Source organism: Amaranthus tricolor, chromosome 2 (assembly GCF_026212465.1).
Source record: "Amaranthus tricolor cultivar Red isolate AtriRed21 chromosome 2, ASM2621246v1, whole genome shotgun sequence".
Lineage (NCBI taxonomy): Eukaryota > Viridiplantae > Streptophyta > Magnoliopsida > Caryophyllales > Amaranthaceae > Amaranthus > Amaranthus tricolor.
The window spans coordinates 9,752,786-9,771,336 of NC_080048.1; the positions used below are offsets into that span (position 1 = coordinate 9,752,786).

Genomic DNA, 18,551 nt, shown 5'->3' on the forward strand with positions numbered 1-18,551 from the left:
AAATGCCCTCAAGCTAGTAGCCTCTAGACAAGTTAGCTTCCTTCTTGGCCACACCGACACTGATTTGGCATTGGCCACTGGAAATCTCACAAACCCAGCTCCCCTTGATTCATCCTCCCCATGAGCTAGACTCTAGTTAGAGTCATCATCATCAACACTTTCGTACATAGATGAGCCCTTATTAAATTCTTTTGGTTAATTAGTTACAATCATCATATAATACTCTAATTCAACAACCACATTACAATGTGATAGTTAGAGAATTAGAGTTGAAAAAATGTTTATTAATTAATATCTTGCCATATGGTATCCTTAGGCATAATTTTTAAAAAGTCTAAAACTTTCTTAAAAAGCTAAAATACTTCTGATCATTAAGTATTATATTAAACGCCATTTACTTCTAAATCTAAAACTTCCTAGGGAAGCAGAAAATCTTATGGTTATTAAGTATTATATTAAACAAATTTTGCACTTATACAAAACAATAATGGATACTTTATTATCTTTGAAATCAATTTACTGGTATTCGATCTCCTAATTCAACAACCAGATTACCACATAGCAGTTGGAATATTAGATTCGAAATGTCTAAAATTTTGTTAGATATCCTACTTAAATCATTTAAAAAAAAGTCTAAAACTTCACTTGCAAGCTAGAGTAGTTATGCTTATTACTTCCTCCATTCCATAATACTTCTACTGATAGTGACATTTACCCACACATGTCACACTCAGTAGCAACTATTAAACTACAAAAAAAAAATAAAGTTTGGCGACAAAAAAAAAGCTTTTGTCTCTAAGTCTGGCGACAAACTAAGAGACCAAAAGGGATTTTTTGTCGCCAAAAATTGTTGTTCAAAATTTTAAACGGTTTATTTTTTTAGTAATTAGACAGTATAAGTTTGATTGAATAGTAAAAAAAATTTGCGACAAATTATTTGTCGCTTACCTTGTCGCCATTTTATCTCTCTTAATTTTGGTGACAAACTTTGTGACAAAACATTTTGTCACCAAAACTTATTCAATTTCTTTATAAGCTAAGTACTCCATTGGTGCCATATCTTTCTTCATATTCTCCCATCTTCTCTGATACATTTCTTATGCTTCCCTAAACCCCTATAAACTTATCTCTACAAGAAACTTAATCACTTCATTAATGGAAGCTACTACCCTTCATTCTCCTTCCTTCGAAAAGAACACTTAGCTTCTCTCTAATCTCAAACCTTTTAAAAATCTTCCCAATATTGAGTTTTGAATGCTTCGATTTGAATTGTTGTTCTTCGTTTTTTTTCTTCAATTTAGTGTTATTGTTCTTCGATTTTGTTCTTCATTGTTTTTAAGTTTTGTTCTTCATTTTTTTTTTTCATTTTTAAGTTGGGTTTTTGGCTTTGTTTGTTAATGTTGTTCATGTTTTTGTTCTTCAATTTAGATTTTTGTTCTTCACTTTTTTTCATATTTTTTGTTCCTCATTTTTTTTTTAGATTTTTTGTGTTAGGTCTTTGTTTTTTTTTGTTTGTGTTCTTCATTTATTTTTCAATTCTGGGTTTTTTTTGTTCTTCCATATTATTGGACCATTTATAAATTTTTTGAATTTTATCTATTTTTCAGAATTCGGAAAGGATAATTAATGTTTTTTAGGGAATCATTAATCTAATAAGCAACCATTAACAATTTACTAATTATTTTTTGGTAAAAATTTAATTTACTTATTAAATTTCATTTAATTCAGTTTTGTTGTGTAAATATTTCTTTAATAATGTATAATTGTTAAAAAAATTGAATATTTGTTGTTATTGTTAAATAATAATAGTAATTACTATTATTATTTAATAATAATGACAAATAATCAATTTTTTTATGACCTGTAATCAATGTTAAGCGAGAAATTAGGCGACAATTTTTTTTTGGCGACAAAGATTTAGGCGACAAAGCTGTTTGTCGCTTATTTTGTCGCCTAATGCCTTTTGGGACAAAATAAGCGACAAAAACGCTTTGTCGCATATTACTTTTCTATTTGCTGTGTTATGGAACGGAGGAAGTAAATTATTTTTTGATCGGGATTTCTAAGAGACATGATCACATATAAACGATCTAATTTATTGGAATGTATTGTATTAAACACATTTTTGCTTTTATAATTTATACAGAGGAGTACATTGAGTATACTTTATCATCTGTCAAAACAATTTATTCATATTCTTTCCTCATTTTCTCCTTTTTAACACATACATTTTCAATTCTCTAATATATTTTCAATGTCATTAAAAAATGTGAACAAAATTTCTACTGTAATGTCTTTACATTGACAAAAAATGAAAATGCATAAGTATTATATTTATACTTAACTACACTAACAAAATTTTGTTATTTAACATACTTATTTTTAAAAAAAATTTCAAAAAAATTACATAATGTTAGTTGGTAATATTTCAAACATTAACCACTCACATATAACTTTTTTTTTTTAAATATGTTTGATATATTTCATTCTATTGTAAATTAAGTGTTTACAACTACAATTTAGTTTCAAAATTAGTTATATTTAGTTTTAAGATAATAATCATACCATTTATTAAAAAGATTGGAAAATTACAAGTGATACTCATTGGGAATTTTGCCACATAAATTTATGAGATTTGCTAAATATTAATTATTTGGCAAATTATTTTACACCCTATCATTTTCTACCAATTGAAATAAAAAAGAAAAATAAACATATAAGTAAGATGTTGTTTTAATTGTTTCCCATTGATCCAAAAAATTGTAAATTTTTAATATGTTCACTATTATTTTTATATGTATTATTGTATTTTCTTTATATGTATCTACACATATATATCCGTGCATTGCACGGTCATACATACTACTCCCTCTATTTTTTTTGTTTGTCCTATTTAAGTTTTTCCACTTGAAGAGAGAGAAATTTAAAGTTAATTTTTGAAGTATATATTGAAGACAAAATGTATTCACGTTAGATTGTGTTAAATTCGTCTTCATTCAAAAAATTTTAATATATAATTTTTACAATTTTTTATAATGCGTACTAAGAGATATCGAGACTCAAAATTTACTTTAAAATGTGTGTAAAAAGTAAAGTGAACAAACAAAAAGAAACAGAAGAGTAGTTCAAATCAATAGAATAGTCTCACATAAATTAGCAAAGAATCGCTGCCAATTGCCATCAGAGGTCAAATATACGTGAAAAAAAAACCATTTTTTTAATAACATTGAATATGAGAGTTAAAAAATAGCATTAAAGAATTTTCTCAAAAAAAAAAAAGCATTAAAGAAGAGTAACGGAGAAATTTCATACCATATTCAAGCATCTACTTGATGAAGTAATTGATATGATAAGAACTTGTACTAAAATAAAACAACCTAACAGTTGCTAAGCATCCTAGGAAATTAACTAAACCTAATCGTAATTTGGACAGTTTTATGGAGTTAATTACATTAGATTCCATTATTATGGAGTACTACATTTATGTGTGAGGAACTAAATATTAACTCTTAGGTATATGTTTCGTTTGGTTATTGCCTTATTGGTAATAAATAGTGGTGATGAAATTATTTTCAATATAAATTTTTGTGAAATTTATTAGGTCATTTCTCACGGTAATGAAAAGCTGATTATAAAAAAGTTTTTTACTCACAATTTTATATTACCACTTAATACAACATCTTCAAATAGTAATACAAGTGAAAAAAAAATAAAATGATTAAAGTTAAACAAAGATAGCTTTTTTAAAAGATTTTCTAAATAAAATTGCTCAAAGTTTCTAATGATTTCCATTATTTAATATCGACTAGGTCGTTTAAGGAGTCAAATGTTAGTCATCAAGATGATAGTTGATCAAAATTAGTCGGAGTTTGTAAAAATACTTTTGGGCCTCTAGGGTAATTTTGGAGAGTTTCATGGCTTTTACATATAGTGAGTGCACTTAAAAGTTATGATAGTCATGAAATTAAGAATCAAGTTAGTAAGTTAAAGAGTCAAAGAAGAAGTGTACGTATAGGCTTGTCTAGTTGTTCATCTTCTCTATTTGCTTATGAGTTTATTAAAATGTTTTCTATGTGAAAACCTTTGAACGCTCAAGCCATCATCAAAGATTCAAAGGGTTCTAATTGTGATAACTTTGCGGTACTTTTGGAGCACAAATTCTTGTGAGAAGAGACCATTTCTAATTGGGTCAACCCATTATATATTTAAAATATTGTAAGTAGACATTAAGAATGATATAAGTAGACATTTAAGATACCGAAAGTAGGCACTAAAAATACGGTAAGTAAGTATTAAGGATAATGTAAGTAGACATTAAAAATACGACAAATATGTATTAATCTTTAATGGGTTGGGTTTGAGATCCGTCTCTTAAGAGACTAGCTGCTTTTGGAGACTCTGACTAGTTTTATTTGTGTAGTACATACTAAGAATATATTTGATGTTTGGTGATTCTTGTGATAAGATTGTAAGAGTTACTTTCAATATATTGTTCTAATTTTATTTCTCAAATTTTTTACCTTTTGTAGTAAATTTCTACTTTATAGTGCATTGTAATAGAAAATATAAAAAGAGGAAATACGAAGAGAGGGGTTAAAAAATAATTATCAAGTATATATTAGTCCCACATTATTTATGGGCTAGAGTAGATATTATTAATATTAATATTCATATTAATATTAATGTTAATTTGTGGAGTTTATGTCATTACTAATAATTATTATATTACTATTATAATCACTTTAAATACAACTCTTTATTATTGATAATCTACATTTTAAGTGAGACACTTGGTATAAATTGTTTGTAAAATATATTGTAAAGTGTAATTTGACACAAGTGCTTATGAATTAGTAGATTAAATGAAAATTTTTACATAAATTAATACATTTATTTTATAATGTCGTCATTACTCTTTTTATTTTTCATGATTTACATTTATTTATATTTTTTCAATTTTAATTTTAATAGCGTTTTTTCGAGACTTATTAGGTGAATACAGAGAGTCACAAACATATACATTGCTTTTTTGAAAGGGAATAATTGCAATAAAAATTCAATTTTATTTGTTAAATACTATAATTTTTACTATCAATTAAGTTCATTTCAATCTACATATATGATTTAAAAATTTTATAATTTATCTAATATATATAGTAAATAATTTACTAGTATATAGACTATTTGAGTCGGCTTCGACTGATCAATAGGTAAGGATAGAAAGAGTAGTGTTCATAGTCTAGAGACTACAATACAATCTTTTACGTGGCGAGTAACACGTGATAACATTGGTAAATTCACAAGCTCTCACTACTCCAGATCATGCACCACCCCATCCTCTCAGCCTCAGGCGAGGCTTATAAAAAGACCACTTTTTTCATGCTCTTCTTCCCTGCTTTCAACCTTTTATTTACGATAAAAACATAAAAAACAATAATAAAGGTGAAAGTGTAAGTTGTCCTTTTATGTAGCAGAAAAACAAATCTAGTGGGATTTATATATCATACAGTACTCTACTCTTTTCCTTCATTCCCTCTTAAAACCCCAAATCTTCTTTGGGGACCCTTCACTTCATTCTCCTTATTTTCTTTTTTCTTCTTCTTTTCCATCTTGCATAAAAAACCTTTTTTTTATTTGAATTTTTCTCTAAAATTTTACAAATTTAATTATTTGATCATAATTTTTTAAAATGTCTTCACCACCTCCATCTCAAGTGGGTGAGGCTTCAACCTCAAGGCAAAGGTCAAGGAGTGGGAATGGGAATGGGAATGGGAATGGGAATGAAAGTAGTTCAAGTAGAAGTAGAAGAAGAAGAAGAAGAAGACCACCAACTCCTCCATTACCACAGCAAGTAGTAATAGAAGAAGCATCAACTTCAGCTTATTATAATATGAATGGAGGAGTTTGGCCTGAACCCTTTGTTGAATCTCTTACTATTCAAGTTGCTGTTGATGCTTCTTCCTCTTTTGGTCGTCTTGCTGTTGCTCCGGCTCTTGCCCTTCTTTTCCAGGTTCTTTCTCCTTTCTCCTCATTTTTTTTTAATTTGCTGAATTATTTTATCTTGTGCATGAACAAGTATTGTTTAACACCTGTGATACTATAAGGCGAGTCTGTATAATTAGTCTTTAAAATTACTAGTGATCACTTTAAATAGATTATTATAAGTGATAGTATAAAAACTTTGTATCAGTCTAGTAACACTTTTAAGGGTACAAGATATTACTTTATAATAGTTTTGAGACCAGTACATTGGCAAGTCTAATAAAAATATGTCACCGTAACACCATTTTATTTGAGAATTTTATCTATGTGTATTGTGTGTGCTATTTTCGTATCTTCTAGGTTAGGCTTAAAGATCAAGAAAATCATTGAAAAACCAACAAATTCTTATCGTCGAGATAATCGAGAATCAACTCACAAGGTTAAGCTGATTCGTTCCAACTCCAATCCGAACATTCCACACATATGGCACTCTTACTCTAATTTAAATAAAATATTGGAAGAAAAATAAGCAATAAATTACAAAATATAAAAGATTTAGTATTTGATTTCCAAATTCCGAAATAAAAGGGTGTGAAGTCAAAGAGAAACGTCCAAAAGTAAAAGAAAACCGAGAAATAAAAAGTGAAGCAGTTGTCGTAATTATTCATGTCAAAGTGTGGTTAGACAGTTTAGAGCAGAAGTTGTTGATGCATCATATGGAAGAATGTGTCACACAATGCTTACCAGAATTAAAGTTAGGCTAAGCTTCAAGCTACTCATCTACATGATTTCTTTCTTTATGGGTAATTGCAAACCTACTTGTATAATCTCTCACCATATTATGCACATTTTCTCCTTAATTCCAGTATCCTTCATTCCCACATCATTTTTTTTAGATTTTCTTCTTTTTTTTTTTCATTAGAATAGTCATTTCATGCTTCCATTAAATATAATTAAATTTTCTTCTTGGGAGGAACATGGAAGATGCAAAAGATTTTCTTACTCATTGCATTGCATGCAAATAAAAGTAATGGATAATTAGTGTTAAACATAGATACATAGCATAATGATCATCTTTGTAGGATGCAGATCATTTTTTTAAAAGTGTTAAAAATGTAGTCATCTTATGATTTGGTAGTTTTTGATGGTTTAAAAAATACGGATTTCATTATGATTATTAACATTATTTATCATTCAAACTTATTTTATATCATTTAAACTTGCATTCAGATAATTTTTACACAGTTTAATGTGCTTGTCTGATTATCTTTATCTAGAGTTATACACAACTAAAAATTATAAAAAATTAATATTATAAAAATATGAGACAAGATGAATAAAACAAAATATAATATTACTATGGTTTTTTTTTTTTTATAATAGTTACAATATGAAAATACCAATAGAGCTGAACAATGCTAATTGAGTTTGGATGTAAGTAATGTAAATGATAGGAAGTATAATTTAACGCGTGAAGTATTAATCTTTCAAGCATTTTATATATAGTAATGCTAAGTATAAGAAAAAATATAATCACAAAAATAACCACATCGTATTTAATAATTAAATACAATAGGAGTACTTCATAACTAATAAAGTGTAACGAATGAAGTATTAATCTCAAGCGTTTTATATGTAATATAGCCGCTACCGTATTGGAATAATTATAATTACATGGAATCTTGTGCAACGAATGAAAGTGTTGATCTCTCAAGCTTTTAATATATAAGAAATAATAATAATAATAATTTCTGAAATTCTTTTTGTTTGTTTATTTTATATGTAGTATTTTTTATTTTAGGACATAAAAATTTAAATTAAATTTTTTAAAATATATATTGAAAATAAAATATATTTATGTGACAAATTATTGGATTCATCTTGATATTGAAGTAAAATTTTTACAATTTTTTATTTTGTATAATTAGAGATATTAAAGATTATTATTTGGTTTAAAATGGATGCAACCAGTATAATAAATGGGAAGAAGTATATGTTTAACCGTTTTTATATGTTTTTTTTAAATAGAATTTATAAATGTTAGTGTTTAACTTTGACTATTATTATTTATTGATTCATATGAAAAAACATTTCGTTTGAGTTTTTTTTATTTACTTTCAATTACTAAACAATCCTATGAGTAATTTGTAAGAATTGTTAAAATAAAAATAAAAAACAATTGTAATAAGATGCTGCTCTTGGATCTGGAATGTAATCGAGGAAACAATATGACAGTTTGGGTTATTTTCATTCGTATGAAACTTCTATTTTTGGTGTTGGGAAAAGGCAGCATATTAAAGCCAGAGAATTAATTTTAGATTCACTCATCTAGAAACATTATTGCTCAAATAGTGATTGATTTTTGCACTTGAATTGCTGTAAAAAAAATGAAAAAATAAAACAAAAAATCTAAATTATTAAAAAGTGAAAGTTAAAATCAGAAAAAGGTAATTGATTTTTCTTTTATATTTTTATATTTTTTGATTTTTTTATAATTTAATTTAGTATTTACTTTTTTATTTTTTTATGCAAAATGACTTGTCGTAAGATATGGAATCATAGAACATTCTTAATAAATGTCCTTAGTAGTTGGGATTATACGTGTTTAATAAATAATTGAGATTATTGAAAAAAAATAAGTAAAAGTTTAAATTATTCTAAGTAATTTCTTCAATAATTAACTGTGCCTTTGGATATCCTTTATTTTTTATTACTTCTCAATATATCTCAAAGTACGTAAATGCGTTAATACCTTAAGTTATTTACAAATAAAAAAAATATAAATAGCTAACTTATTAAAACTAAATATTGTGACGAATTTAATAAAATTTCTTACGACAACTAAATTATTCTTTAAAGATAATTCAATAAAAAAGTAAAGAAAAATATGTGTATTGTACCAAATTTTTACCGATTTCTCTATAACAATAATAATTATAATTAAATGAACTTTGAAAAATAGTAACTTTGGGATCTATTTTTTCACATCATTTAATTTTACATATTACTCTAAACATGTGATTTCTACCAAAAAATAATTTGAATTTAAATTTATAGAAATCTCAATTCTCCTGTTTATTCTCCCTGATAATACAAATTGGCATGTGTGTTTTAGAACTTCTAAACTCCAATTATGTTTATCATACTCTTTCCATTTTTTCTTGTTTGTTCACATTAAATATTTCACATTAAAAAAGAGAAATTTAAATTTGATATTTGAAGCGTGTGTATATATATATATATATATATATATATATATATATATATATATATATATATATATATATGGAACATATATATAGAACATATTAATGTGGGATTTTATTAGATTTGTCTAGATGTAAAGTTTTTTAATAATAATTCTTACAATTTTATGATATATACTTAAAGATATTAAGATTTAAAGTTTGCTTTGAAAAACAGATAAAAATTAAAGTGAATAAACAAAAAAGAACCGGAAATATTAAAAATGAAAATTCTGAATTGAACAAATAATGAAGAAATTAAAAGTATAAAAAATACTTTCTTCGTTCCAATATACTTGCAACATTGAAAATAATTGTACTATTTACTTATTTCTTTTAATTTGTTATTAATTTTGAATATATAAGTAAAAATTTAATCAAGTAAGATCTTGTTACAAATATTATTAGTATTAAATTTTAATATTTTTTTATTACATATATTAGAAATAAGATTGAAAATATTTATTAAATCGCTTAAAATATTTCGGAAAATAGAGGAATTATATATGTAGTGCACGCGTAAATATTGATAAAAAAAAATAAAAAAAGAGGAAAATGTGTATTTGTCGGAATATGGGAGCAGAAAGTAGACAGTCAAAGGGCACAATGGATAAGAGAAGGTGAGGGTATGCTGGTAGGCTTTTAGGGGAAAGTAGGTAGGCTTATATTTTTATTTTGTCGAGATAGTAGGTAGGCTTATTAGAAGGAGATTCTTTACTTTAAACGAGACTGTGACTGTGAACTGAGACTAAGATTAGGCTATCCTTTCTTGGAAATGAAAGAGAGAAATCATAAAAATTAAGATAAAAGCTATTTTAGCATGTTCGTACTTTGTATCAAGTCCTATGTATGTTTCTGTTAGCTTTATGGGATTATTTCTATTCTATTTCTATTTGTGCTCCTTTTCTATTTGGACCACAACCCCCCCCCCCCCCCCCCCCCCTTGTATTAAAATCCTACTTTGCCTACTTTTTATTTGTTAGAACTACAAGTTAATATAAGTATCCAAAATTCTACTTTTTAACGTTCAAATTTAGCTTAATTTCATGAATTTATGTGATGTTGAACACTTATTAAAATCTGAATTAAATTAAATATTTGAATAATTAAATTCAAATAACAATTTGATCCTCAGTTGTATTTAAATTTTATCTATCAATTTCTTTTTTTTTTTTTTTTTTGAAAAGTATTGATCAAGTTCTAAGTAGAGCTATATTAAACTCTAGTCCAATATTTTGTGACATTGAATAGATTTAGACTTGGGTTTTGATCGATTGGAGACTGAACCCCTACTTGAAATCATCTCATTTAACTTGATAACTCATTCAGATTGAAAATTAAAAGGTCTATATCTTATTTCATGAAACGTAGTTCTAGTTCTAGTATAAAACTTAAATCAACTATGGATATAATGTATTTAGATTAGATTTGGACTGACCCTTGAACCTAAATTGGAAAATTGGACTCCACTGATAAATCCGTAGAGGTGTTCATTAGGTTGATCGGGTCGGTTTCGGACGAGTGCTATTCGTTTCGGTTGTATTTCGAATCGGTTATTTTTCGACTGTGCGTTCCAACGGGTCGCACTCGGGTCGAGTCGGTTAGTCACGGTTCGGTTGGAGATCGGTTATTCAAGCTATCGTGTTAGCATCGGTTCGGTGTCGGTTGAAGTTCGTGTCGAGCATCAATCGGTCTCGGGTTGTCATCAGTTACTAAATGGTTCGGTTTTGTTGGGTACAGATCAGGTTTTGGTTTTTATTTAAAAAAAAAGAATTTGGCTACGTATTACTAATTACTATCGATCAAATCAATATCAGATTAAGTTGTTAGTCATTTTTTAATTGATGACAAAATTTCCTTTACTTAAAGCAAAATAGTTAAAATGCAAATCAATTAGTAATCATTCTTATTTTGTTACTTTTACTTGTTTGACTGGAAATTAAAATTATAAAGTTCTATCAATTTTCATCTAATTCGATCAAAAGTAGTTAAATAAACATTGACCATTGATTATTAACTTTAAATATATGAAACCATGTATTTATAAAATTTAATTTATTAAAATATCTAACACTTTATTAGATTAACTAATAAAATGATTGAATATGAGCCAATCATACTTCTATGTTAAAAATTGATTCAGGTTTATAGCAGTTCGATATAAAATTCGTTCGGGTTAAGTCGGTTTTAGCCGGATCAAATTCGATTTTGAGCATGATTCGGGTCGGATATGACTCAGGTCGGTCATTATTAGGTTCGGGTAATCTCGGTTAACGGTTATGTGTCGGTTATAAAAATCAGTTACAGCTCGGGTTCAGCTTTCCCATTTTCAGTTGTCAACCAGTTTGGGTAAAATTTCGGTTTGGGTATTGTCGGTTCGATAAATCTAAAAAAAGAACACATTTTCGGGTCGATTTACTTTCGGTTTCAATTCGGATTTTCGAGTCGGGTTACTTTTGAACAACTCTATAAATTCGAAATCCATCAAATCCATTTTGACCCATGACACCAGTCATTGACCCATTATAAACCTTTTTTTATACTCTCTCCTTTCCAAATTTATTTTGCACCATTTTTTTATTTTAGTTCGTCTCATTTAATTTGCATCATCTTTATTTTTAGACTATAGTCTACCACGTTCTTTTAATCTCATCTATACATTTTAACTCTTTTTTTATTTTTATTCTCACAATTCATTTTCTATTTTCATTTATTATCATTTTATATTTTTTTCTTAAAAAACAACAATTTTATCTTTATTCAAACTATTTGAGATAGAGGGAGTACTCACATTTGAACATGATGTATTTGACCGCCCTTATTTTTTATATCTAATCTAAGTACATTATATCATATATATATACTGAAATTAATGTAAAATGCAAACCAAAGCCAAAAACAGAAATTATTTTTTTTGTATACTGAAAAGTAGAAAATAATATATATATATATATATATATATATATATATATATATATATATATATATATATATATATAGTTAGATAGATAGATATACATGTAGAATCAAATAAAAAGGATTTTAAAATAAGAAGGATGAGAAGAATTTTTATTTGATTTTATTTTGTTACTATATATACAAAAAAGAATACTATATATATATATATATAGTTACTTTTACAATTATGTGTTTTTGGATCAATCATAATCATAAATTTTTTATTTTGCTGAAATTAAAAGTATAGAGTCTTTCTTACCTTTTTCATTTCTAACACCCTTCTTTATAATAAACTAAAAATCAGAGTTTTATAAAAGAGATACTCCAAAGATAGTCAAATAGGAATAATGAAAGTTGGAAATTGGAAGCTGGCATCTGGCTATCTTCATGGTACTGGAATAAGAAATGGAAAGATGATAAAAAAGTGGTACTGCAACTTACTGAGACGTACGAGTACAAGACAAGTATTGGAAAATCTTGCCATTCATTTCAAGAATTGATGAATATATATAAAATGTAATCTCTAATTTTAGAAAATTAAATAACTACAAAACAATAACCAAATTAAAAAATTTACAAAATATACCGGGTATTATTTTGTTCAAAGATATTCTATTCTAATAACAAGTCGTATATGGTCTAAAATATACTCCAACCGTGGACATTGTTCCACGATCTCAATTATGGACTATATTCGGTGATGGTGTCGCACAATTACTCTTGGATCCACTCATTTTCAACAAAATCGACAAGAAATAGAGATGTTTAAAGCATATTTGACGGCCATGTCTTTATGAGGGGTAAGAGAGGCTTGTGCCTTGAACCATCCTAAAAAAAACTAGAATAAGCCTAATATTCAAAGTCATATTAATTTATTTTAGATAGTTCTACTCTTTTGGCACTTCTATATAATATTTAGAGGTCCACAATTGTTAATTTGCCTTGTGCCTCTGAAACTTAAGACCGGCTTTGCCAACGGCCTAATTAAACCCGACCTTGTAACCAAAGTTACTTATAGATTTACAAAACTTGATTTTATATGGATATAAAAACACGTAATTCGAAATTGATTCGAAAATTCAATATTTTATCTTTTTAGTTGATTTTTAATCAATTATCGTAATTTGTAAAAATACTTAAATAAAATACTAAAAGGATAAATGAAAAATACTAAAAGCCCATTTCAAATCTTACACATAAGAGTAATTTGCCAATATTAAAAATTACTCGCGATATACTTAAACTAACTTTTTTCTGTCGGTCTGAAGGTGACATTAAGAGAGAAAGGCAGAAGTAGGGAGTAAAGTGAGTACAAATCTGGATTTAGTAATATTTAATATTTTCTCCTGATGAAACATACTGAGTTTAGTACAGTGTATAGGGTTCTGGAGAGCCTAGTACTCCTACTCCCTGTATCCTACAACTATTTTCTCAGTATTCTTTCTTTTTCTTTTGCGTTTGTGAGAGAAAAGGAGAGAAGCTGTACTTTTCAAAATCCTTTTTCTTATGTCTGTTTTGATCTTCAGCCTCATATACATATGATATTACATTTGATCTGATCTGATGCTTAAAGACTGAATCCTGAAGAAGCAGAACCCATTACTCGGCTAGGTTTTGTCACTCTAGGTCCTTTTAATGTCGACCTTTCTCTTTCTTTGACTCCATCTTTCTAATGGACCGGACTTAACTCTTCCATCTATATCTCTTCATTCAACCTTTTCTTTGTCTTACGTAGCTATCATCACTTATCAGTTTAGCTTATTCTACTTTCTTCGTTCCATAATACTTACTACTAAGTGTGATATGTTATGTGAGAAAATTTCACTATTAATAGTAAATATTTTGGAACAACAGAAGAAGTGTATCATACTCTTGCACTTTAACGATGTCGCATTGGGTGCTTTTCAAGATTTCACCATCTTTCACAGATGCCTTATTATGATCTCCTCTTCCATTGACTTTTTTATTGTTTAGTCAATTTCTCTGAGTTATTATATGAAACTTACAACTGATTGTGACATAGTGCTAAAAGCCAAATTAACATACATTTAAAGTTGTTTCCCACTTAAATAATACTCATTCCTATTCTATTCATCGGTTTTATTTTTTTTACCACTATTTACGTATTGCTCTTAATTTATATATTATTTTTAATTTATATGTGATAATTTATTGAATTAGTCTCAATACATATATTATTAATATTAACTTTTTTAAATTTTTAATTAAGAACAATTAGAAATATTAATGGTTAAAATATTATCTCGATAAGCGTAAAAAATTAAATGGACTAATAAGTTGAATAGGATGTAATAAATTATTTTTATTTTTATCTACAAAATATTTCTATCAATGCATAGAATATTTAATAAACGATTAAGTTGTCAAGGCAATGGTTACAAGTCCATTAAATTATTCAGTACATCATATTTGCCGTAATATTTGCGTTCTATGATTTCTTCTTCATCTACATACACAATAAATTTTTGTTTATTTGTCAATAATTTGCAAAAGTAATAAATTAAATAATGTGTAAATTGTTAAAAAAAATGCATTTTCTATGATTTTATATACTTTTTGTCTCATTTACGTTTTTTCTTGTCTTATTAACTTATTACGATCAACCAAACTCAAAAGTAAAAATTTATGTACTTCTAACTAAATAATAGAAGAATTACTAGCAAGAAAATGTGTTTACAATAATAAGATCAAATATATATATATATATATATATATATATATATATATATATATATATATATATATATATATATATATATATATATATATATGGATTAAGCAATAAAATTCTTAATTCTATGAATATATGTTTATTTTTAAAAAATCAAATTAATACTTTTTCCGTTCATTTTTGTTTGTCCATTTTATCTTTTGCACATACTGTTTTGCTAATTTTAAGCATTAATATCTCTAAGTACGTATTATAAAAAATTATAAAAATTATATATTAAAAAATTTTATATCAAGACAAATCTAACAATATTTTACGTGAATACAAAATATATTTTATCTTCAATATATGCTTTAAAAATCTAATTAAAAATTTTCTCTTAAAGTGGATAAATTTAAAATGGACAAATAAAAAGAAACGGAGGAAGTATAACACTTCATTCCATCTTATTCATTTTTCCTATTCAAAAAGAGGGTGAGGTTATAGAGAATGGTAATATTAAAATGCGAGAATCAAATAAATTTAAAAGGATAAATTATTTACATGTGATGCTCCGAGTTACTTGTTTTTGAAAATTGAGGTTATTGTCGTTCGTTAAATCTCCCAAAAATTGAAATATTCTTATTCTTATTTAAAAAATAAACAATAACAAAGGGAGTAAAAAATAATTTCAATTTAATAAATTCATGATAAATTATACTTCCTCAAGACAATAGGTTGTGCTACAAGTACATAATTTATGTTTTCTGAAAAAGGGTAAAAGGATTTATTTACGAGAAAGTAGAAAAATGTGTAGATCGGATGAAAATACAATCTGAATGTGTAAATGGAAATTAGTAAATGTAAATTAAATAGAAATAGGAATGGCCAAAATTAGATATTCAACCATTTCTATATTACAGAGTTAAATAGGATAAATGTATCAATTATCATACGACAGACGTATATGAATAAGGGCAGTTTTGGGGCAGTCCATTGTTCAAAATCTAATGGTTCTCATATAGGAAAAATCATATTCAAATCTCAACAATATACTTATAAAGAAATAATTAGGATACGTGTAGACTTTACCATAAAGATTTTTGAGCTTTTTTTATGTTCTAATTACGCTAAAAATTTTTTAGCATATCATGTAATATCTTTATTATACTAAAAAAATTTTTAAAAATATACTTTATTTACAAATTATTTACCATATACAATTAATTAAAATATATAGTATCTTTTAATTACATTGGATAATTATCAAATACAATATTAATTATTTATGTAAAAAATATACTTTCATTAAAATATTTTTGTAATAAATTAAGAAAAGAAAATAATTTTGAAACACTTTTTCATTGATAATCCTATACTTTTCTCCATTCTGAAATACTAGCTACATTACGGATTTTGGCACTATTTATCGTTCAACCTTATTTTATGTAATGTCGCTAATGTGAAAAAAGAAATATACCAAAGTGAGATCTTGTTTGAATATCTTATCGCATCCTTTTTTAAATGAACTTTTTATAATTTTTAGATTTAGATGTGCATATTTCAATATATAAATGATCACAATAATATATTGGATTGCATAAAAAGTCAAATGTAACAAGTATAATGAAACAGAGGAAGTATATTACTCACATGGCAATATTAAAAAAACTGCACTTATTAAATAGATTACCCATTAATAATTCAAGTAAGTAATTAGGATAAGATATCAGTAAAATAAATTTAAAATAATAATTTTATTACCTATGTTTGGCAAGGTTATAAAACATAAATAAACAAATTAGGTTATATGTTAAAATTAAAGTAAAAAATTATGTTCTCTAGGATGAAATTTATTAGGTGTTGAAATATACTACTGCTATTAAATTATAATTATTGTTTAGTGCATAATTTTGTGATTATGCTTTATATTTATAGTAATATGTATCTTAATCTGGTAATAATTTGAGTCTTAATAATACTACTCCTTTTAAAACTAAATAAGAATTGTACTTGGGATATTTTCTTCTTGGAAAAAGTTTGCCGGCTTTGCCCTAACTTTGTTACTGCTCATCTCTCAAGTACTTGACTGTATGTGTTTTTTACTTTCTATGTTTTCTGTTCGTTGTCAAAGATGAAACTTCATAATTTTGTACTAAAAGACAATTATAATATTATTGTATTAATTTTAATAATTTTTCTTATTATTTTAGTTAGTAAAAGTTTCAAAGGGTTAATTTTCTGTTTACGCAATTTTGTAGGTGTGTTCTACTTGGAGAACCGTATCACGCTCGGAGCTCCTATGGCAGAATCTAGTACGCTTAGTCTGGAACACTAATACTCTCAACCACCCAACTTGGCGCGATGAATTCATTTCTCTCCATCGCATGGCTCGTAATTTCCGCATCAGCCGTTATTCCTACTTCATTCTCCACCCTTCTGATCACCCCTTGGCTGCTGCACAAGGTGGAGATGAAGGAAATCAACTGCCTATTCTCTGCCTTTGCCTCGTTCTCTCTGAGGATCACCTTGCAGCTGGGTTCTCAGACGGCTCTGTAAGGCTCTTTCATCTTCCATCTCGTCAGCACATGCGCACCATCCATCCTCTTCTCCGTGATCACCTTGGTCATTTCTCTCATGCAGTCTCTGGCATTGTGCTTCAACCTGTTATTGATCGAATAGTCTTTGCTTCGCTCGATGGGTATGTTCATGTCGCTTCCCCTCTTGGTGGGCCATCTGCAGCTAGGCAGGCCTACGTTGGCGATGTTGTCAACGATGGTGCTCTCATTGATTTCACAGGTTGTGATCGGTTTTGGGTGGGACTCTATGCTGGTGTTCCTGGTAGGGCGTTTCGCGTATGGGATGCAGACTCCGAAGAGCTTTTATTCATGGGTATATCGTTAACAGATCCTGAGTCAGTAATGGGTTGGCGGATGCTCACTGAGATCCGCCCCACAGAATTGGTGGGTAGAATTCGTATCTCCCCCCAAGGGCTTGCAGTGGGCGTAACTAGGCTCAGAGCGATGGTGTTTGGTATTGAAGAGCCTGTGACAGTCGTTGGAGAGCAGCCCTCACGTCGAGGCATCATAGTAGGTTCTGTAGACGCCAACAATGAGGCATTTGTGATGGTGGACTGTCATGGTATGGGAAGTGTACGGTACTTGCGAACATTAGAGGAAGTGTGCAGGTTCTCGGTGTCACTTAGAGGCGGAGAATTGCTAGGGTGCATGAATAACATGTATGTGCTGATGTGCACCAGGGGTACAATTAGGGCATATGATGCCGAACATGGGGAGTATTTGTACAGCTTCAGGGAGTGGGTGGAGGAAGCCACTGAGCTCGCTGCTAATAATCGGCATGTAGTGGCAGCATCTAGTGATTCTAGCATTCATCTCTGGGATTTTGGTGCTTGAAAGTGACGATTGAGTACACATTTTGGGATAATTGAAGGTTAAGGAGGTATACACAAGGAAAGACTGACTGCTGGTTGATAATTCACTTCATTTTTCTAACTTGACTGATTTTGTTAAGGTATATGATGTGAGTAGTGGATTTAATTTAGAGATGTGATGGATATTCCAATTTGCATGCAAAAGCCCTAATACTTAGGGTTTTTTTTTTTTTTTTTTTAATTTTAATTTTTTTTTATTAGGGCATGGTGTAGAACGATTCTTTGTTCTAGCAGGAATTTGGTA

General features: G+C 27.8%; 1 protein-coding gene across 1 annotated transcript; it reads left to right on the top strand.

Annotated features, from left to right (window-relative positions):
- The first annotated feature begins 5,585 nt into the window (after nt 1–5,585).
- LOC130806268 (transcriptional regulator STERILE APETALA) lies at nt 5,586–18,441 on the top strand. Its single transcript, XM_057671280.1, has 2 exons — nt 5,586–6,010; nt 17,118–18,441. Exons 1-2 carry the CDS (start codon nt 5,690–5,692, stop codon nt 18,267–18,269), a joined length of 1,473 nt encoding a protein of 490 aa, XP_057527263.1. The 5' UTR covers nt 5,586–5,689; the 3' UTR covers nt 18,270–18,441.
- The last annotated feature ends 110 nt before the right edge of the window (nt 18,442–18,551 follow it).